The 23,691-nt window shown below is 34.4% G+C and overlaps 2 protein-coding genes across 3 annotated transcripts in view; one reads left to right on the plus strand and one right to left on the minus strand.

Moving 5' to 3' along the window:
* LOC121322809 (stress-associated endoplasmic reticulum protein 1) lies at nucleotides 1-3,115 on the plus strand. The gene is made up of 3 exons (XM_041263117.1): nucleotides 1-258; nucleotides 774-849; nucleotides 2,265-3,115. Exons 1-3 carry the CDS (start codon nucleotides 175-177, stop codon nucleotides 2,303-2,305), a joined length of 201 nt encoding a protein of 66 aa, XP_041119051.1. The 5' UTR covers nucleotides 1-174; the 3' UTR covers nucleotides 2,306-3,115.
* Nucleotides 2,774-23,691, minus strand: part of LOC121322807 (TSC22 domain family protein 2-like) — a 26,963-nt gene continuing 6,045 nt past the window's right edge. Inside the window, exons 2-3 of one of the 2 annotated variants that reach the window (XM_041263112.1) lie at nucleotides 8,157-8,208; nucleotides 2,774-7,776 (exon numbers count right to left, since the gene is read on the minus strand). In XM_041263112.1, coding sequence (XP_041119046.1) covers nucleotides 7,501-7,776; nucleotides 8,157-8,208 — 328 coding nt within the window. In that variant the 3' untranslated portion in view covers nucleotides 2,774-7,500. Of the gene's footprint in view, nucleotides 7,777-8,156; nucleotides 8,209-14,729; nucleotides 14,822-23,691 lie in introns of those variants that run through there. The other variant, XM_041263113.1, reaches the window with a different exon arrangement.

The raw sequence follows: 23,691 nt of genomic DNA on the forward strand, positions 1-23,691 counted from the left end.
AGCGGCCGTGCGCTTCCGGTGTGGAGGTGTTGAGTTCGTGTCTACGCAGGCAGTCGGCTCTGTTTGTTCTTTTTTTTTTTTTTTTTTTTTTTTTGAGAAAGATACGTTGCGAATTGCAACCTGGCAGTATTCTCATAACAGTAACTACAGCTATACAGGTTTTACCGGGGCAAAATGGTGGCAAAACAGAGAATTCGTATGGCCAACGAAAAACACAGCAAAAACATCACGCAGAGGGGAAATGTGGCAAAGACAACGGTGAGTTCCAAATACTGAATCGGGAAAGTGCTTGAACACCGAGAGACAGTTACTCGTTCAGGTTGATTGATGGTTTTTATTTATTTTTATTTATTAACGTCACAAGGATAGAAATGCTGAATTGGTATTAAATATAGTGCTAGGATGATCACTTATTTATGTGTATTTTTGTTTGGGTTTTTATGGTTATATCTATGTTGATCCTGAAAATATCCAAGAATATGTTTTACTAAAAGGAATATTCAATATTTTGTTACCAATAAAATAAAAATTATTTTTAATAAAGCACTCGAATTTAGTGAGATTTTAGATATCCACCCGTACTATGCAAGACGTGAACAACAATCTTCTGCCACAATGCATGGGGCACTGTAGTCTAATCTAGCCGTAGTTTTATTAGTGGGAGTGTAACCTTTTATTTATTTTAGGTTTATGTACTGGCTTTATTATCCAAATTCAGAGAATGTCAAGCGGGTTGTTTCTGACTCATTTTAATGCATCTCTTCTGTTTCCAGAGGAACCCTCAGGATGACAAAGTGTCTGTTGGTCCCTGGTTATTGGCACTGTTCATTTTTGTTGTCTGTGGTTCAGGTACGTGTGTGACTTTATTTAAAATAAGTACATCTCCAGTTGTGTAAATATGGAATAAATTATTCGGGACAAAGTTCACATTTATTTTCTTTGCTACTGCTATGCTACGTGAGCTTTGTACCTGTACATATATTGTTTTTAACAAGTATGTTTTTCGTTTACCATAAGTTTTTATACACTACAAGACATATGAAACGAGTTTACCAGTACCAGCCTGCTGTAATTCCCCTTTAGATCAAAACTGAAGTGAAATTACTCTGAACAGAGCCGTGATGAATTGCGTATGCTGGAAAAGTACAATTAATGTTTTCTAAATGTGATATGATTGTGTGTGTGTGTAAACTTTGTGCACCACACGTTTATAAGAGTGCACGACAGTATACTTTGTTTTTCGGCATAATTAACAAAGTTGTCCAGATAACTTTTAAACTACATATTAGAATTATGAACACGCTTTAAAGTTCAAGAAGACCACGATACAGAGGTGTTTAAGGCCAGTTTCGTACTATGTGATCCTTCCAGCCTAAGCATGTGATTTTATTCAGGTTTTTTTTTTAATCGAAACGACCTTGCACGTTTGACTTTAAGATAAAAATGGAGATTTAGCTTCAATAGCTGTCTTTTGTTTATTTCAATGATTTTTGTGTTGTGTCTTAATAATTTGATCACAATACATTTAATCGCCCATAAGATAGCCTACACCTTAATGTCGTGTGCCTCTTATCTGCGGGGATGACTAGTTATTGATTATGTTCCTGTCTTTGTTATCGCTGTGCCACGTAGGTACTAAAGCTGGTTACCACGTTCATGTGCTTGCTAATGCAAACAAAAACCGCGTAATAGTTGCTTGGTGGGAATGGACTCGGAAATGAATTGCTTTAGACAGCGCATTGTTGCGCCTGTGTTTAAAAATAAATAAATAATAATATCCAGTATATGGTATAAATGTACTGTATTCAGTCTGCCCATGCGATTACCGTACTTTTAGAAATATAACACTATATATAGCGCACCTGTTACTGTTTCATGCATAGCTTACTGCCCCACAGAAGTTATACACATTCATAGCCTTCCTATCAACTTTTTTTTAACAACTGTACAGTATGGATATGTTAATTTAGCAGTTTAGTTATAGCTTTAACAGGGTCTAATTGCAACTAAAACAATGAAGTGATTAGTCGCTAAACGGCAGCAGTGTTCCTCTCAATTCAAGCAAAGAACCAAAAGGTCTTCAACAGAAGTAAACGGGAACCAGTGATAATATTGAGTGCTAATAAGAAAATCAACTTTTAAAACCTTGTTTAGCACTTATGTAAGGATCAAAGTTACAGCTGGATTAACCGCCAAAATGACCAATTCCCGTTTATTGTACTGTTGAGACAGTAGGTCATTTTTGTTCTCTTCCCTTTTTAAAGCCATCTTCCAGATCATCCAGAGCATCAGACTGGGCATGTAAAATGGACAGAGCAACCTTATTTCCATACTGTCCTGTGAATTCCAGCCTCCACTCTACCGATCCAACAGTTATACCGCACCAGGCTTGGGAATCTCCAGTAATGAAGAGTTGAAAGAATATCATTTCATCTGTATCGCCACAGCCATCATTCCTACCAGTGCCTTAAAATACACAATCGCCATGCCATTGTAAATGTAACATTCCAATCTGGGACCTTGATTAAAAAAACTTGTAAATGTGTTTATTTCTATCTGTTTTATAAAGTGTATGTGCCATGATTAATTTGTTTGGTGTACCTTGTATGTGTTTTTTCTTTTTTTTTGTCGTCTGATTCAATTATAATTTCCTCCTTATTTTAAAAGGATGATGTGTTTAGGGAATATGGTGTTTTTTACTGGCTGCTGCAAGACAACATACATAACCATGATACCTAGAGCTAATAACTACATTACTATCTTATACTTAAACTGTATTGGCTAAGACTGTGTTTGCAGGGGTGGGGGGGGAAGAACCTGCAAATACGGCATAGCCAGGCACCAGAAAACAGCACGCAAGTGTGTGTGTGTGTGTGTATCTCTCTCTCTAATAAATAAATATATATATATATATATATATATATATATATATATATATATATATATATATATATAGTTCAACCTGATTGTAAGCTATTTGTATCTTGCCATTCGTTTTAATTCTGTGAAGTTTGCATGTGTATTATCTCTATTCCCTTGGTCAAAAGTATTAAAATGGTGAGGTGAGTGACTGCCATTTAAACCCTGTGAAACAAATAAAAATGAGAAATTGTAACTGCCAGACTGTAACTGGTGTCATTGTTTTATACAAGTTACAGGTAAATTGAGATAAAATAGAGCCTCCAGTGTTTGAATATCTCCTTTGGGACATTTGTAAAACTCTGTCTCCTTGATTTTAAAACAGGAGATGTAACGAATTTGTTCTCTTCTAAACCTATATTTAATAACTTAGTATTTAAACCTATAGCAGTTCTTTCCTTGCATCATTCTTAGGAATGGTAGCAGTGGGTTCTAAATAGTCATTACATTCTAGAGGTTTTAGGTACTTTATGCACTCTGTTAAAAATCCACTTCCATAAGTGACAGAATTTATAAAGGGAATGCAACCACTGCACATTTCATTCTCTGTTAACATTTTGAATATTATTTTTAAAAAGTATCAATGGTTATCAAAAGTGAAGTTATACACTAAGGTAAACATGTGTTGTTACTCCTAAACTTACACTATGTGGTAGATTCTACAGTTTATTTGTCCAATTCTAAAGAATTACTATTTTGACTGTTGATGTATTCAGAGTTTGATGTCTTTTGCTGTTTCTGGTTTCTAGAAGCGGTATATTTAAACCAACCAAACTTCAGAAAACCCTTTTCAGCATTTTTACTTTTGTGGAGGAAATGGAACGCTCATCCTCAGCAGGATTTCTGCTTTTTATTTTCCAAAAATAGTAAATGTTTTAAAAGACTGAGTAGGGCCTCCACTATACTTGTCAAAGATTACAAGGGTAATATTTATGTATATAATGTGAAATGATGCATGCCACTATATATCTGCTGTATATTTTGCCTATGCTCATGTTAGGTTATGAAATGTATGACAGGTTTGTATGTTTCGTACTGTTGCCTCAATGCAGAACTTATTTTATATGAGAATTCAGTTTTGCAATAGCTTTATCTTCATTAGTTTAAAAAAAAACAAGCAAACATGAAGCCTTGTCAGAATATCATTATCTAAGCAAAGGCTGGAGGAACTGGGACTTACTAATTAAAACTTAAAAACTTACCTTGTATGGAAATAGATTACAGTTCATGATAGGTACAGTTTGTGTCATTTACTTCATTTCTGAACACATTTACTAGTTGCTTTGAAAGCAAAGCACCTTAATCATCCATGCTGATCAATGATAGATGAGACAATCATTACAATTCCCACCCAAACCACTTGTAGCAAGCTTTTAAATTCACCTTCAGTCTACATGATAGTGCTAGACCTTTTTTTTTTTTTTTAAATGAGGTATGGATAATTACAAAATCGTATATGTATTTTTTGAGGTTCTAATATATTGAGCCAATGTAACATTTCTACACAATGTTTTAACATGCTACCTTATTATTATTACAAAAATTAATTAAGCCTGCTAACCTCTGTCAATTTTTTAACCATAAGATAGATATTTAAGTTGGGCATTCCTTACCTGTTGTACCAGATTTTCTGAAGGGGTGTAGTTCTGAAAAGACAGTGGGTGCCACCCAATACGAGACACAAAAAAAAAAGGCTTGTTCCTTTTACTAAAGTACTAAATCACACTAGGTTTTCAAATTGGTCCACAGTAGCTCTCACGTTACCTAGGGTTATTATTACGTCCTGTACACCTCTAAATTAGATGCTTCCATTGATTGGACTAGGAATGGCTGCGTTGTATTAGGTCTGTTCTGGTAATCTACACGGGTAACATCCAAATTAGAACTGTAAATACAAATGTCAATCTCAGGCAAGGTTTTTCCTTCATGTCAAGCACAAAAACATACACGTAAATAAAGTAGATTTGTTAAACGCCCATGCACTTGCAGATCAAGTTCAGTGGCACAGAAATGTCAACACTAAATTAGAACAGGTGAATACCTGCAGATCAAGTGACTTACAGCATCATAACTGGTAATTCATTTAGTTTACTTTTCATTCATACAAGCGCACCCTGCTCCATTCATCTTATTACTCACATCCGGTGTAACAGCTTTCCCATGGCTTACAGTTTCACCAAGTCACTTGCTTTACGTCACCTCTATTATAGGGGAGGTATTTTCTTCACCACTCCTGCGAACTCATTAAATAAACTACTTAATCATATGAGTATTTCTTTAGTTTGACAAATTCTTTTTTTTTAGTGTAATGCATTACCAAATGAACAACTTTAAAATTATTAGAGTATACACTACAGCACAGATTATTAAACTGGGCTCACTCAGAACTATATTATTACACCCGTGTAACAAATGTTAATCAAATTGTGCAAGCAGTTCCCAAGATGAAGCCTTTAATTCAAGCAAAAACATGTCACATGACAGATTTAAAACCCTCTATTGTTCTTAGTTATACACAAATGACAATACCAGAACACATCTTTTGTGAAAAGGAATGCCCATGCCAAGTTCACAACTGGGTATGTGGTTCTCATGATATAACTAAATAATTTATGTCTGGGTATCTACGAATGTCAGGCTCCACAAGTCCACTAGGTCCAAAGTGTACAATTGTGTGCATTAAACCTAAAAAAAATAAAAATAAATTTGGAATGAAACAGTAAACAAAACCATGGTCTTAAATGCAGGCATTTTGCACAAAATAAGTTTTTTACATTTATTTATGCATGTAGACTTTTGTATTTTGTTTTTTATGATGTGTGATGTAAAACAACTAAAATGTGCACCAAACACAAAAATGGTTATTGAATTGGTCTACATACAGTACAACACTGACTAACAAGAGAACCCATATCACAATATGCAATGATACACAGAACAACCTATATGCTAGGCGAGCTTTTCATCAGCTTTTGTAATACATTCCATAGAACTGCAGACCTATATTTTGTTGGTTCATATAAGGCACCTACGACTGAGTAAGACAAATGATTCACATGTGATTGAACACCAAAAACAACTTTTAAAAATCCAAAGGGCGGTGTGTGCATATTTAAATGCACACACGGAAAAATGACATTTACTACATTAAACTTTTTTTTCAAATTGTATTTAGGAAATGTACAATTGTAATTTAAATACTCAGTGTACACTACTACACTTGGGATCTGAATGTTGCATTTATTAAATACATTAAATTCTGCAATGTAACAAAACTTTTTCTGCATATGAAATTCATAACACCATTAAAATGAACAAAAGATGGCTCACTTCATTTTTCTAACTAGTGTGCACAACACTAGATTTTCTCCATCAACGCCAGCTCTTCGTTCTGTTTTTTTTTTCCATTGACATTGTTCACAGACTAATTTATGTTACAATAAGAGTGCTCAATAAAAACATGAGGTAAGAAAGTGGTTTGAAGATTACAGATCATGCAGGACATGCTAAACAGCAACAAAAGATTTCTTGTGAAGGAGAAAGTTAACTAAAAACTAAAAATACATAGAGTGCGTGCATTACAAAATAAAACTGAAGTACACAGCTTTGCATCTTTGGTTACAAAGTAGGCTGAAAAATTTCACAGCTCCCCCCTCCCCCACACACAGAACAATGCACAAAAAGAAATCTTTTCTAAAAAAAAAATAATAATAATAATAATAATAATAAAAAAAGAAGGAATTATGGCAATTATTTTTTCTTTCTTACATAAAGAAACTAGCAACAGAAATGAGCAAAGTTTTCTTCATCAAAATAGCCCACCGAAAATTCTTTAAAGGTTTTATAATCGCAGGAACTGGTGTCTACCTGTACAACTTGCTACGTTCTTTATACTTTACACTCTGTACAAAATTTACATTCAAACTGGGTCTTAACTAAATAAACAATCCTAAAGTAAAATTGCCATTAGTGTTAGCACTATGCCAGGATTTCCTTTATTATTGCCAATATATTTAACTATTTTCTGTAATTCCACCCATTAGTTGTATTACCAATTATTTTACATTTCAAAAACACTCAAATAAACTGATTCTGGTGACACTGTTCATTTACATTACGAAAATAGCAGCCCTGTAATAAATAAATGCAAACAGTTAAACTGAACTCATGTATGTTTTTTACTCATGTTGAAGTATGGTGGCTCTTAAAACAGACTCGCACTTCTTACAACATGAAACAGCAAGGCTAAAATCGACCCCCTTGGTTTTCAAGAAAATCACACGGTAAGCCTCAAATATTTGAAGTACCCCACCTACAACACTGTATATACAGTAGTTGCCTCAATCTGACTTGAACCCTCCTAGCAACTGCCTTGTGCATTGCTGAGACAACCTGGACTCCACTTGCTTTGCATGAGATGTCAAGTTAAAGAAAGCTCTTGCAGGATGATTGTCTAATACTGGGAAGGCCAAACAGCACACACACTGAAGCACGCCTCTTCATTTGTAGACTGGCAAGAACACCGTGGCAAACACGATAAAGACCACTTTCTTCTTTTTTTTTCTGTGAAGCTTCTAATCTTCATGCAGAGGAGATATTAGGCTGCTGTTGAAGTTGCGTTGGCTGGGAGCCGCCCTCTGTAGGTGCTGCTGCTAGCTGTTGCTGAAGGGGAGAAGTGTTGCTGGGACTGGTCAGTTGAACAGGAAGCTGGGATAACTGGTCATTATTAGCAAGGGACTTTAAAAGTGCATTCTCTCGTTCCAGTACAGAGTTTCTCTCATACAACTCCTTAATCTGCTCCTTCAGCACTTCGACTTCCTCTCTGACTGCATACATTAAATGGCTTTTAACCAAATCCTATATTTAAAAAAAAAATGTAAAATTCAGTCAGTAAACAAGAAACATTATCATCACAATTTAACAGACAATGAACCTAGTATAAATCTTTAGCAAACCAAGTACATTAACCATACTATTCTACTATAACAACCCAATACCATCAGTACAATCATATTAAGTTGTTTAAATTATGCAGCACTCAATAGTAGTCCATACATCAGAAAATACCTTTTCATTGTATACTGTAGTATTCCTTTTTTTAACTAGTGTATCAACTAGTGGAACTAAAACACAGAAGCATTTAAAACTATTGCTTGTGGATGGACTACAGTAGGAAACCACTGCTCTTCCAAACAGATTAAAGAGTATACAGTATTGTGTACATTGTTTTTACCTACCATTGCTTGCTCTATTTTGTTATCGATGGCTACAACACTTGCTCCAGACGTACTGTAAAACAAAAACAAATATGAGCCTCAGATTAATAAATGGCAAATATTAAATGTACCATATTCTTTTTTGTGCTTATGGAGGACTAAGCAAATATACATATTCTTTTTTGTGCTAATGGAGGATTCGTCATATATATAATATATATATATATATATATATATATATATATATATATATACACACACACATATATATATATATATACATATATATATATATATATATATATATATATATATATATATATATATATATATATATATATAATAACACACACAGTGCCTATAGAAAGTTTACACCCCCTTTCAAAATGTTCACCTTTTGTTGCCTTATAGCCTGGAATTAAAATTCATTAAAAAAGTAGTTTTTTTTTTTTTTTTTTTTTTTTTTTTTTTCCCATTTATATACACATCCTACCCCACAACTTCTAAATGATAAAAATATTCTAGAAATTTGTAGAAAATGAATTAAAAATAAAATCTGAAATAGCTTGGTTGGATAAGTGTCCACCCCCCTTGTAATTGCAATCCTACGTTAGCTCAGGTGTAACCAGTCACCTTCAAAAATCACACACCAAGTGGCCTCCATCTGTGTTAAATTATAGTGCTTCACATGATTTCAGAATAATTTCAGCAGTTCCTGTAAGTTCCCTCTGCTGGGTAGTGCATTTCAAAGCAAAGACTCAACCATGAGCACCAAAGCGCTTTCAAAAGAACTTGGGGACAACGCTGTTGAAAGGCAGAATATCCATTGGAGCATGGTCAAGATGATTACTAAGAAGTGGAAAGTGTATGGCACCACCAAGAGCCTGCCTAGATCAGGTCGTCCCTACATACTGGATGACCGAGCAAGAAGGAGACTGATCAGAGAGGCTACCAACTTATCCAATTATGATCTTTGCTTTGTATTTTTAATATATAATTTTTTTCTGAATAAAAAGTTTTTTCCCCTTAACAGTGTGGAATATGGTGTATAGATAAGTGGGAAAAAAATCCTCATTTAAATACATGAAACTCTGAAGCACTGATACAACAAAATGTGGAAAAAGTTCAAGGGGGTGTAGACTTTCTATAGGCACTATATATATATATATATATATATATATATATATATATATATATATATATATACACACACATATATATATATATATATATATATACACACACATATATATATATATATATATATATATATATATATATATATATATATATATATATATATATATATATATATATATATATATATATATATATATATATATATATATATATATATATATATATACATATATATACACACATACACAGAGCATATGCACACACCAACTTAACCTCCTTTCAAAAAACACAAAAGTGTCATGTGTAATGGCATGCCCCCTATTAGGCATAGCCAGTCCTTACACATGCAACAGAATTACAGTTCTGTGAAAGAAAGGGAATTTCACGAGATGCACTTCTCAGCATTTTGTTTGAGCCAGGATATAAATCTTTCTACATGCCCATACAAGAAAACTTCCTGACAAACTATGGGATCAGCTTCCTTTCAGGTTCCAGCATCAGCCCTCTCCCAAAAGCCCTGATATGCAAAATTATAATTGTTCACGACCCGCTTCCTATGAACTTACTACAAAGTGATGCCACTTACTAGTTCCATATCTATTAGTTAACCTTTTCAATTTGTGTTTATGCAAAAACACTTGAGGAAACACATAACAACATAAATGTAATGTCATCGATCCATGGTTTGCACCAGGCCAGAGAATGGCAACAAAAATTTAAATACAGTGTTAGTCTGAAATATGCTGGAATGCCATTGGGGATTTGTAACAAATCAGTGTGAGAGACAAGTTTTCTTACATGTACCTTTCCAGCCACTCACTAAGCTTTGCATAAATAAGGATCTGTTGATACAAGTCAACCCAAATTTTGATCACCATCTTCTGCATTAACTTGTGTTGCATCATACTATTTTTATTTATATACATATTGGTATTCACGTATGGTAACATTAACAAACGTACAGGAATGTATTATTCAATAATACATATTGTCACTAATACCATGAGGTCACGTTTCACTGCCGATTGTAATTGTATGCAAATACAATAATATATAACGATTTTATTAATAAAGCAATACAAAAAAACAACAACAACGGGGTCCCAGGACTTAAGCAAATACAAATTCCACATTGATTTTTTTTTTTTGCATTCTGATCTACTGGTCAAAAAAAAATCCCACCGATTTCGTTTTTGCAGGTGTCCAGGTATTTTGGTATTTGGATTTTATTCGGCGTCTCAACGGCCACTATTTTTTCTCTCTACCACACCACCATCAGCCAGCAAGCACAGCAACAATAAGCTCAGGCAAGGCAAGCCCCATTCGGGAGCTACGCGGAAAACGTAATGGAGCCCGTTAACACGCAGTCCTTGAAGGACCAGATTTAATTTAAAAAACAAAAAAAAAGCATTGCAAATTACTTTGATCTATTAGTGTTTTTATTTACTGACTACTTCCAATCAAAAGTGCCATGCATTGCACAGCATGGTCACTGGTATTAAATGTGCGCAACACAGTTGTCAGCGCTCTGGATGTCTGTATGTAATGCTTTCCACTGTCTGAAATGCTTGACCATGCTAAGGTTGTATTTAGTATAATCTTACGTCTGATTACGTCCAGCTACAGTAACTGTTACAGCCGATTCCCTGTAGTATGCGGAATCCCTTTACTGTTGCAAAGGGATCTCACTAATGCAATCCGATGATTGTAGTTTGTGGTATATATTGTTTTCATGCAATCAAATAAGGAGCAAAGCCCGGTCAGCTTTTAAAAAAAATGAAACGCCCCATTTGTTTATTTATTTTGTAAATCAGGAAACAAAATAAAAATCCACTATTTCATCATGTTTCCTGCTACCAGATTCAAATATAAAGCCATAAATACGTGAAGTTACCCCTAGGCGAGCCAGACATTTCAGATGAAAGTGGTTAGACTTCCTTCGGAGACATAACACTCGAGCAGGGCAAGACGATCACATGTACACCATCAATTTACTTGACTCGGGTGGTAGCAAAAATACAATTACTTATGTGAAGAGAAAAAACAATTAAGTGTTATCGTTATGTTAATTCTTTGCCAGCACACTTTGCAAAACTGTACACGCCTGCAAACAATGCGAAAAGTTAAGTTTTTAAAGTAAATGTTACAATTACCTGCAGCGTCCACGGTAACGTGTTAATCCCTGCGAATAATGAGACGACCCAGGCGAATTGAGCATTCTATGGGTTTCAAATGAGCTACGCATGGCAAAGAACTCCGGACCAAAGTCTGCAAAGTACCCGATTGAATTAGTTTCTTCCACAGAAGCACAAGCGATTCTTCAGCACATACAACGCCTGGTTTGTAGAATATGCAATGTTCTTGTAACCTGAGAGCCAAATCATATCGTCACACATAAACACTCTACAAATATGGGGATGGGTTAGGCACGCTGTGTATTTGCATGTTTAGAAGATACCAAGATGAGAGCTGGATTAAGACCAGAAAGACAGACAGGATTGCTGATCAATCTGATCTAAAAAGACACGGAAAATGATAATGGTACAACAAAGCAATTGAAACGAACTACGACTTTATTTAAATTGAGCCTCTCAAACGTTTAAGGGTGCTTTTACAATAATAATCCAATCAATCAAAATGCAACATCATCACACTGTTGCTAGACGTAGTAGCCTATGTGACTCAAGTGCAACCCTGGCATGGAATATAGGTTATTAGGATTTTAAACAATCGCAAAATGTTACCATTCACTACGTGAACTTTAACAAGTTTGGTTAAACAGATCCGCATAAGAGCTAAAGGAAGGCACTACTATTCTTGCCCTCAGTAGCACATACGCCACCTACCTTTAACGATCTGTGGTTCCAATTTCCACGGTTTTACTGATAACGTGCTGACCAGTCCTGGCCAGAAGAGACAAAGGGATTTACAGGTGCTGTTAATTTGTGCAAAATTAATCTAACCTTTTGTGGCGGTGAAGATCTTCACACGGTGAGAAGAAAAAATGGTCCTTGATTAAATGTCCCGAGTACTAAAATGTGTGTTTTAAATACTTAAATTGATTCCGTTGTGGTTAATTATGCAATGTTATTTACACTTACCCATTTCCTACACACTTACAAGCTGCTGAATTGTTCAAATGTATTCATTTCAATAAGTCTCTGGGGCGATGCCTAATTTTTCACCATCGATATATCGTTTTCCAAAAAAGCTGATGCATCGACATTATGAAAGAGTAAAAAAAAAATACAGCAGTAATGTATGTGGAGCTGTGGATTCATGTACAACATTTATAGTAAAGGTTTACAAACTATATACCGATTAAATTACATCAGTTTCTGCATATAGTAACAAAATCAAGATTTAATCATTTTCTTATCTTATCTGTCCTGACTTGTGCCAGTTGAGGGTTGAAAACTATAAGTTTTAACACTACGATAGTCAAGCCTGTGCGTTTTTTCTGTGTAAAAGTTAAGCAAGAATTTAATTTTTTAATTTTTAATTTTTCTGGTGGTGGCGGAGTTGATCGGCATTATGTATTGGATTTTAGTGCAGTTTCCCACTGTCGCAGGTCTGACTCGCTGAATCTGCGTGCGATTGAGCAAACTAACCACCTACTTACTTCCATACAACTTTACAGTATGATTTTGTTTCCTTTTCAAAATCTTCCAACTGACCAGATAATGACTACATGGGACGGTCTATTTTTCTTTTCCAGATGCCACTATTGTTCAGGAAACACGGATCCATTAGCAGCGGGACACATAGCTTATACTGTTATACTTTACTAGAAACAGTTTAAAGATGGACTCTACTGGATTTTAAACACAATCACTGTTAGCTAATGCAGAAGTCTTGATAAACCTACAATCTAAACAGAGGAGGCATTTTACACCTATAAAATTAGGAGTATCTTTCACAGTAGATATTATAATAGTACCCCCCCCCCACCACCCCACCACCCACCACCACCAAACAACTCCATCTGATTATCTCCAGTGAGCTGGAAAACAACATCAGAAAGGCTTGCAGAAGCATTAAGTTCTGTCTGGTACAAAACAAGGCACATTTACAATATGGGTCTCCTCCAGCTAGATTCATTCTAACATCATACTAAAAAGATTACATGACACAATGGTATTCATGATACATAAACATTATGCCCTCAACTGTACAACATGCTAAAGGTGTAACTAATTAAAAGGTGATTCAATACATACACCCCTAAAATTGATTAGTTACACTATGGTATAACCCTAATGTACCATGTTTTTTTTGTTTTTTTCCTAAAGCATAACTGCACTGGAATGAATAATACTTAAGAAAACACCACATTAACATTTTTACATTAACACTAGCTATTACCCTATATACTTTGTACAAAAATTCTCATTTATAATAAAACCAAAAAAAAAAGTTGCAAAATACAAATAGGACAAGAACTAACTGTTTTTTTTTAGTTTTTTGGCTCATAAAAAGGCATGAGCGCCGGACTTTCTCTCTAGTCATTCACTGAGTGCTGGTAAAACAAGAATTTCATAATGCGTTGAATTTCTCTGAAATGCAGAGATGGTAGGCCACACCTGACACAAAAAAAGAAAGTGCTTTGATTAATGAATTGTTTCAGTCTCTTGCCTCAGGTGATGACAGTCAGAATAAGGTGTGTTTTAGATATACTTGATGAATTGCCATTCTTTACCAAGTTAATTAAGTTACTGCTTCAATGCAATTAAATATATTGATTTTTTTTCCCCCAGAGTTAAGATCTTTGAGTTAAACTTTTTAATTTGTTGGGATAAATGCATGTTCGGTGAAAGGGTGTAGGCATTTTTTTTTCAGTCTATTTCACAATCTTCCCATTGTGGCAACAGCTGGGGAGTGTTCATTTGTTTAGATCTTTTGTTGTAATGCAATGACAAAGTCAATGACTTAACCTCTCTCTTTGCTGGTGCACATCCATTTTTCTACATTATTGGCAAGGAAAATGACAAGCCTTTAGGCTTGCCTTAGGAAGCAGGTTAATACAACACACAGTGTGTCAGGAACAGCAAAAGTTGGCAACACAAAAGGTGCCTAAACAGATGCCTCTCATGAGGTTTGGCAAGACTCAAAACTATAAAAGCAATATCTGAAAAACTAAATATTAGCTTGGATTTTTTATTTTTTTAAATTTTTTTTTGGTATTTTAAATTCCACTCTTTTTAAATATAACTTCACTACCATTCACAGATCATGTACATTAACACGCACAACTCATAAGCAATTATTAGCAATTAACATGCTGATTAATTACATAGAAAGTGCTAAAGGCACAATCCCCCTAAAACCACCTGCATGTTAAATAAATGTAAACATTTTTACACTTTAAAACAAAAAGATGGCAACTTCAGTCACCATGAAAATATAAAAAGCACAAGATGTGCAATATCGTGCATACCTTTCCCTGGTTTAACATTACTGTACTTTTTAAACAAATTTCCATGATTTTCGTGGTTTACCAATAAATGGAAAGAGCTATGCAGTGTATGGAGAAGAATCTGATGCCACTGTAAAAAAAAAAAAAAGATTTAAAAAATAGAATAAAACATTTTATTCATGCCATCCAAATACTGGTTTGATAAGCGTCAAGTAGTATTAGGTAAGCATTAGCGACAAGTTTGAAAAATCACAACACCATTTCACTCTCATATATTCCGCCATTATGGCGGAACTAATTATGATTAGTATTTCCAAAAATGAAATTACATTTACTTAGTGTTTCAAGAATCACCCACAGTACTGCTCAACCAAATGTCATTGTGACTTGATGTTGATTCGGTAGTAAATTATTTAGAGAGACTTGTCCAAAAAGCCACATATAAAAGGCACTTGCAGTTTCTTGGTGTTAACCCAGACCTCTATTAGCAAGTGTGGTTACAATGACTGGGGGAACAGTAAAGATTGAGGTCACGTTGAAGTATATCTTTTTATAGCTCTTGGTCGTCATGTGCGCCTATATCTAGATGTGGTACGGTACTAGTTTGACTTTTCATTCTAACCTGCAAACAAACAATTTTCAGATACTGTATTGTAGTACTTTTGAACCGTGACGTTTATGTTCCCATTCCAGTAGTTAACGACAAACATCCTGCCTCGTTGAGAGATGGACTACAGATGTTGTACATAGTTAAACAAGCAGCCCCTGAAACACAGATCTTATAACAATAAATCGTCTCCCAAAAACAAAAAATCAATGATTCAAAAGGACAAAATGGTGTGTGATAGCAAAGTAAACTTATTTCTAAACATCCTTTATGTGTTCATTGAGAACGTTAAGACAGAAATGGTCAACTTCAACTTCCTGTATGCAATTTATTATTATTTAGCAGTAATCTTTCATAGATCTTAATCGCCTACATTTTTTTTTTTTAAACACTTGTCTAATAAACTACACAACAAAAATAATTTACGCCTGAAACTGGATTGATTGTTTTACTTTTAAGAACACCATCTTCTGTAAAAGAATATATCGAACTACGATTCCTTTGTGTGGTGCTCTTGAACGCTTCAAACCTCAAACATTCATTCATTTTCTCTCCCTGGAGGTTTTCAAGGCAGCCGCAGTGACTTAATATCTACATGCAGTACAGGCTGATCTGTACTGAGTTTTGATAAAAGAACGATCACTAGATACCAATAGATTTTAAAGGGGTTTAAAGGACTGCTTGTGCTTTATTCAAAAGACACAGCCCAGAATCCTGGATCACTACATTTATTTATATTTAACATATAGACATTGTACACCACGTCTTAACCTGGAGTTAAACTATCTCGTCAAAACAAGAAAACATGCAAAATCATGTACAGATCCATGCTATTAATTCCAATCAAATTCATTGTAAAAAGCACACACTGGATCAATGAACATTTTATGTCAGCAGGTCATCACACATGGTTTTATTAAACAAGGTAATTTCCTCAGTGTTTTAACCATTTTCTACAAAGGCCCTGGAAAGTCACTAAGCTACACACTCCCTTAAGCAGCCCTCAGTCCAATTATATCTGACTGGCTAAGACAATCTATTAGTATTAAGAAATAAAACAACATCTAGGTCCAGTAAAAAGTACATGACAAACTCATTGAGAAGTTATTTCACAAGATGTTCACCAACTACAATTTATTTAACCAAGTTACCACGCAGACTAACGAGTCATTGTCAGCAGTTTTTTTTTTTAGTAAATTTATTATTGATGTGTACAATTAGCTGCATTAGTGCATTCAAGATGATTCAACACAGATGTTTACCTGTTGCTGATTCAGTATTAATAAAAAGGTCAGTAAAAAAAAAAAAAAAAGTGTTGAAACAGCAAGGAGAGATACTGTAAATGCCACGCTTTCTATGCACACTCAGACTCACAAGTCCTCTTTTACACACACTACAGTACACACTTATACCTATTACAGGACTTCTTATGTAATTTGTTACAAGGAAATGCTTCGTAGAAAGCATTTAATGGATTCCTGCATAGTCAAGAACCAAACAGAAAGAATCACATGCAAAAAAAAGTTAGGTTTACCCAGTAAAGTTAGAACTGGTTTATCAATGTTCAAATTTCTTAACTAAAAGCAGATTTTGAGACTCAACCATTCTTGTTGCTGTCACTGCAGACCATTACCTCACAGCCCAAAACTGTACTGTGCTTTTTCTATAGTACTATATTTTCAGAACCACTTTAAAAAAAAAAAAATAATGTTAAAAAAAAACACATATTACATATTTAACTGGTTTGGGGTTGTGTTTAAATTAGTGCAGGGACAAATATCCAAACAAATATTTTTTGACATGTATTCGGATACAAAAATAGATGTTTGCACTTATTTTCTGTCTCACTAGAATTTGCATGACAGTTAAAAAAAAAAAAAGAGAGCTTTGTGAGAAATGAGAGTGTTGTGTGTGTGTGTATATATATATATATATATATATATATATATATATATATATATATATATATATATATATATATATATATATATATATATATATATATCAGGACAGTCGTCTCGTCGAGAACTCGGAGCAAAATTTTGAAAATCAGATGTCGCGCAAAAAGTAAACAAACCAGATTATGCGCATGCACACATAGTGATCACTATGGAAAGCCATCTGGGACAAAAATGCATTGTACTGCTTTAGAGCGAACCAGAATCTCATGGGACAGAATAAAAAGGCAAGCACGTCATTCTGAATTGTCTCGCTTAAACAGTACCTAACTTCCAAAAAATGTTGTGCAGTGATTTTTATATAGATTGTATATATTTTCTGTTATGTGGAATGTAATAAATGAGTACCAAAAAATGATTTTTTTCCCCCCTTCACTTTATAACGCCATTTCTACATTTGTTTTAAGTGTTTAAAGTAAAATTTCAGTTTTCGTTTGCTTGTTCAGCTACAAAAAGACACAAGCAAACAAGTAAAATGTTATTACTTTATGAAAATGTGTCGATGTCCACGGTTTACTGCGAAGAAACGGCAATGGCAAGGAATGAAAAAAAAAATAAATGCGATGCCAACTTTATTTCAGGAATAAACAAAACGTTTAACTTGAACTGCTATTTGGCATCCTTTGTTTTGTAGTTAATTCTTGGGGGGTAATGTAAGTCCTACACAACTTATTCATGTGATATTTTTCTATTTTAATGTGTTTGTAACAGGGAGAGATCTGTGCTGACTCTGCTGGCGCAGTCTACCCTTTTAAACGCGCAGAGTGCGCGGAAACGCTGGTCCACGACCGAACGGAACGGAGGTTCAGAGCGAGACAGTGAGGTAGGGGAACCCTTGGGCAGATCCCTGAATAAGTATAGCTGAGCAGGCTAGGTAGCCGGCAGCGTAGGACGGTGATCCGGGTCGCACGGGCAGCAGCGACCGGGAAATTGCTGCAAAGTGCAGCACCTTTTCTTTGTAGTTTTGTTACTGTTTTATTTTCCCTGTTTCTTTGTGCCTTCGATTTTTGCAGTATTGTTTTGAAGCACCTGCGAGTGCGCCTGGACTGTTTACCATTGCTTAGTATTCCCGTGGTTCTGTTTACCATAGTTGGTAAGCAGACCACGGACCAACAGCGCCCTCTGCGGGCTAAAGAAACCCAACGCGCCCCTGAAATAAAACTGGGCACCTGTGTGGTGTTTTCAATTACACCTATCTGTCTCCTGGTCAGTGAATTACCCACACCCCTTCCACAGTGTTACACACATATTGTAAGATCTTGCTGTAAAATAAAGGCACACACATAGGGGCCATGGCCACGCCCCCTGCTGCTATGCGGTCTCTTCCTGCGTTCAGAGCAATATATTGGCTTCTTTTTAGAAAAACTAATGACTACCCGAACAAATATTTAAATTATAAGCAAATATCCAAACATGAAAACCCTGTGTTTGTCCCAGCACTAGTTTAAATTATTCATCACTTGCAAAAGCTAAAATTAAAAATCAGGAGCCATTAGGAACATGAAAAAGGAGATAACCATGATTTTAATCCATGGTATGCAACAAGCAAAACTGATAATGACTGATGCCTTCAGACACCCCAAAACAATGTCAATAGTTTCAACAATTTTTCAACAATTCATAATTGAATAAGTGCTACTCTACATACATGTAAAAACTTAGTGTGACACTCCATCAACAACTGATCCACTTAACCTTCTTTAGTGTGTAAAGACAGCCGGGTGGACAGAGAGACAGCCTGTGTATACTTTGAGATCATCCAGGTATATGCAACCCCTGTGAGTGTATAATGGGGCATTGTTTTTGTTTTTTTTTGCTATGAACCCATGGTGCAGCCATTAAATTGTCATACTGCTCAATTCAAAGCAGCTACAGTACACCCCACTTCTGTATCTCTCCCTTAGTGTTTAAAGAATGTTATGAATATGCAATGCCCCACCACCCCCTACAAATGCAAGGCCAAGTGTTACTCTTCCTACAAGAGGAAGTGTTAAAATGACAAATATCGTGAATCAGACCGAAATCTTTTAACAAAAGACACACACTAGATTGCCAGGTTAAAAAAACCTGTTGCTTTTATGCAACAGCATTCAAGATGTGGACAGGATGAGGAAGTGTTATACTAGGTTTGTAGACAGGAAATAGTTCTGCTTTGACATATAATACATCCGTAAGCCTGCAAATGTTATCAGATTTAAAAAAAAAAAAAAAAAAAAAAATCAACACTGACTTCATGAACTACTTTACCACAGTACTGTAGGACTGAAAAATTCAAACTACTACTTTGTCACAGTTAGAAAGAACTTTACCATTTCATACCTGACTGTCAGTTACAACAGTAACAAAACTGCTTGTACTGAAATTGTTTGGAAAAAGTTTGGAACTTTACCCAGCGTCATTTATTGGTTTATTTCAAACAATAAAACTGCTTGCCATGTCACTTTGAAATTCCAGCTCTCTTTGTCAGCTCACTGGCGATGTTCCAGTTAGTCATTCATGAATACTGTTCCAAGGTATTTGGCATAACATGCCAGCATAGCTCTGAATGCATCAAACTGCATTCATTCCTACAAATTAAGTTTTAGTCCTTACGAATAATTTATTTACAAGCGAAACCAAGATATTCATTTGCTCGCAGACATACTTCTATTGATAGAGATCTATATCTATATAAAGAAATCAGTTCATATAATGAATCACTTGAAATGGTAAACAAAGCTATATTCTTAATGATAATTAGTTGGGGAGGAAGTGTCAGTGGAAACCAATTACTAATACTATATGTGCTTGCCTTAGTCATTTTCCTCTAACTCAAACAACCATCTCATTTCTCATTTCTGCTGGGTGAGGAGCAAAACAGGACATATGACATACACAACAGCTTACATTATATAAAACGGTTAACTTATATACAGGATCGTGGTGGAATTTGACAGACAACCCAGTGAGTCAATTTGATATATTTGGCGAATAAGATAATCTTCTACTTAAAGTATCTTAATTAACCTTCTCTTTCACAGCTGATGTTTGCTAGAGGCTAACTCTGGCTGTGGCCGGATTTGCATATCAAACATATCAAAGGATGTGCATGATGTCCAGTAACTTAGCTGTGTCCAATAGCAGGGAGGGGATACTGGCTGAAAATTATGAAAATATTTTTGTAAAATATTGTTTTTTGTCAATAAAATATTTTGCTTTCTCACTTATCGTTTTTTTTTTTTTTTTTTTGTTTTTTTTTTTTTTAATATACTTACTGAATACAACACTACAGATAAGTTAATTCATTGGTCTACCATCAATATGACCATTTAAATTTTTTATTTTGTTTTTTTATTTGAAGTGCCGTGGATCTCAAATCCTTAGTTATCACTCCTTTATGGAGACCACACATTACCAACATGAATGTATATGGTTGGGATGATTTCATGCTTTAGTTAAAATTTTCAGCACACATATTCCACTTCTTGTTTACATAGAAACAGTAGCACTTTTTAATACATTTGCTGATTACATGTGACCTATACAGTAGTTTAAAACAAAACACATAAATAATCAAAAATCCAGTGGAGGCACTCCTATTTTTCAAGCTCGTCTGCCCTGCAGAATGATGTCAGTTAATCCTTGCAATTGATCACATGAATCTTGACCCCTTTTCATACTTAATGCCTGCTGCATTTGAAGAAACAAGCAAACGACTACTGCACACGAAAGGGGATTTAAACAGCTTCAGTTCAAAGGGGAGGGGAAAAAAGTTTTAAAATTTTTTTAATATATATATATATATATTATATATATATATATATATATATATATATATATATATATATATATATATAAATAAAGCAGCACCCCAAGTTCATCGATACAGTATGTCAAATAAACCACAGTCCTTATACTGTAGCTCAGTGCCTGGAGTAAGCATTAAATTTAGGCATATAATTAATGCAGCCATTTTGTATTTATGTACTTTTATTTGACTATGCAGCATATTTCTGGAAGGAAGTCACACTGAATAGTGAATGGACAGTCTATGTAAGAAAAGTCATTTTACAGCATTGCGTTTTCAAGTGAACATGCCTGTTCTAATTCTACATTATAGTGGCAATGACTCAACCATATACAAGTAGTTCTGTGTACAAACCTAAGAGCACAAAACCCTTTTAAATGAAAACCACCATTTTAAATCTGATTTCGTTGATCTGGACTGCCACATGTCTTTTTTCTTTCTAAATATTTTACAACAGTCTTATTAAATGTTTGTATTTACTTTTGTAATGTCTGCTTTCCTTGTTTAAAGGAAATCATTAAGTAAAAGCCAGTGCAGCCATTTGGCCGTCCAGGTTAAGGTGCAGAAGCAAGGAGGTCAGACACCTTGCGTCAACCAACAGACTTGCCCTCCTCCAGGATATACCAAGACACACTTCACCTCAAATATGGCATGACACATACTTCAGGTTTTTAAACCTCCCACAGCCAAACTGCCATTTACATAAATATATTAATCTAGATACTTACTTAAACTAAAAATGTTATTATTGCTCTCTATACATTATTTGAAGTGAGCTAATTAATTCTTGGGACAAGTGGTAGAAGTGATCGGATTATAGTTATTTGTTCAACAAAGGAAAACTAGAATCTAGTATTTCTGTATCCGCAGCCATTACCTTACATAGACAATATAGCATTTGCACTTCCAGAATTATACTAAGTCTACTTGTATTGAAAGAACTTGAAAAACTGAACTGGCCAAGTATTCGATGACTTTTACCTGGATATCACTGGTTTCCCACAATTCTTCTATCACTTACTTTAACTGTGCGACAATGCTGCAGATCAATAAAAATCTGGAGTACATAGTCACATTATCTCTCACTGTACCACTATTTGTTTTTTTAATCACTTTAAAAATTTATAAAAAAAATAAACTAAAACATGTTACTTAGAACACAGGCAAGTCAACAATACATATGTAGGGCCCTGTGAAATCTATTTTATTATTTTGAATTTTCAGATTAATTTTTTCCTGATTTTGGATTTTTCAGTTTTAAAAATCTGTAGTTTGTTAGTTTTTTTATTTTTTTTTTTATAATCACAAGTGTTTGATACATTGACAGTAATGATGAAACTAGAAATGCATGAAAGACAAAAAACTGTTTTAATTAAAGTGCTTTCAGAAAAAAATGGTACAAATTAACATACCAACGTAAAAAAAATCAAAATGTAGGCCTTTTTTTTTTTTTTTTTTTTTTTTTTTTTTTAAAAGTAGTTTTTGTTTTCAAAACGAGCTGAACTATAACATTTCAAAATAGATTTCACGTTTTCATTAATAATTAATGGCAAACCATGTAAACAAATGCCTAAATATTTTGATTTATTCTAATTTAAAAAAAAGGCACTGATTAATACCTCCCTGAGAACTTTGGAGAAAAAATGCAACTACTAGACCCTACATTCTGCAGTAGACATTACAGTATTATCTGCTCAGAGTAACTTATAGGTAGTCGTTCCCCCCCAAGCCCAGCTATAACAATAGCTAGCAAGTGAAGTGGCACGAGGGCAGTGTTTTTTTACAGTTAAAATCACGGTCGTGTATGGTGGCTGAGAGGTGCAAAAATATTTTTTAATATATGATTTTTTAATAAATATGGTATATTTTTTAATATGAGGTAATGTCCTCAAGTGCCTAATTCTGTCTTTTTCTCTGAATTTCCATGACTCCGTCCACGTTCTCCGCAATGCAGATTTCATAGGGCCCTACATATTGACATCATTGAAAGCAAAACCTGGTGCAGTAAATGCAGAGGTTACCATGTCCAGAATGATGAGATTAATCTTATTGTACAACTTGGGTTTTGTGTCATACAATACTGAACCTATATACACTATGTATGCGTATTTATAATTGATTTCCTTTTTGCTGTCACTTACAGTAGTGACAAATGATACAAGAAAGGTTGTATTTCCTCTTTTAGTACAGGCAGTTTGTAGCTGCAAAAAAACTTAAAAAGGAACAAACCTTACAGTAGGAAATTTGTTCTTTATAATCATCAAATTTCCAAATGACTTAACCCACTTTTATCAGACTTAGGAGGAACAGCGTAGTTCTACTAATGACCATCCACAGCAAAAAGTTTAAGTGCAAAATTATTTAAACATTATTAGCACAACAAAATTAAGTATCAACTAAATACTATAATTCAACTTTTTTTATTTAAAAATCGAACAATTATATAAAAACAAATCATAATATAATGTAATTTTAGGAAAGCCAATACTTATGTATATAAACTAACATTAAAAAAGGTACAGGATACAGTACTTTTCAGCAATAAATTGCAATAATAATATCTATTTTTAATAGAGCGCCATTCACAATAAAAATTGTCGCAAAGCACTTCATATGAATAAAATCACTGACAAATACGAATGAGAATG

This window comes from Polyodon spathula, chromosome 11 (assembly GCF_017654505.1).
Source record: "Polyodon spathula isolate WHYD16114869_AA chromosome 11, ASM1765450v1, whole genome shotgun sequence".
Classification (NCBI taxonomy): Eukaryota; Metazoa; Chordata; class Actinopteri; order Acipenseriformes; family Polyodontidae; genus Polyodon; species Polyodon spathula.

Bases quoted from the DNA above. Each gene is read 5' to 3' on its own strand.
- LOC121322809 (XM_041263117.1), top strand. From the start codon at position 175: ATGGTGGCAAAACAGAGAATTCGTATGGCCAACGAAAAACACAGCAAA. The intron at 259-773 runs GTGAGTTCCAAA...TTCTGTTTCCAG, and splicing joins GAAATGTGGCAAAGACAACG to AGGAACCCTCAGGATGACAA. The intron at 850-2,264 runs GTACGTGTGTGA...CCCTTTTTAAAG, and splicing joins TTTTGTTGTCTGTGGTTCAG to CCATCTTCCAGATCATCCAG.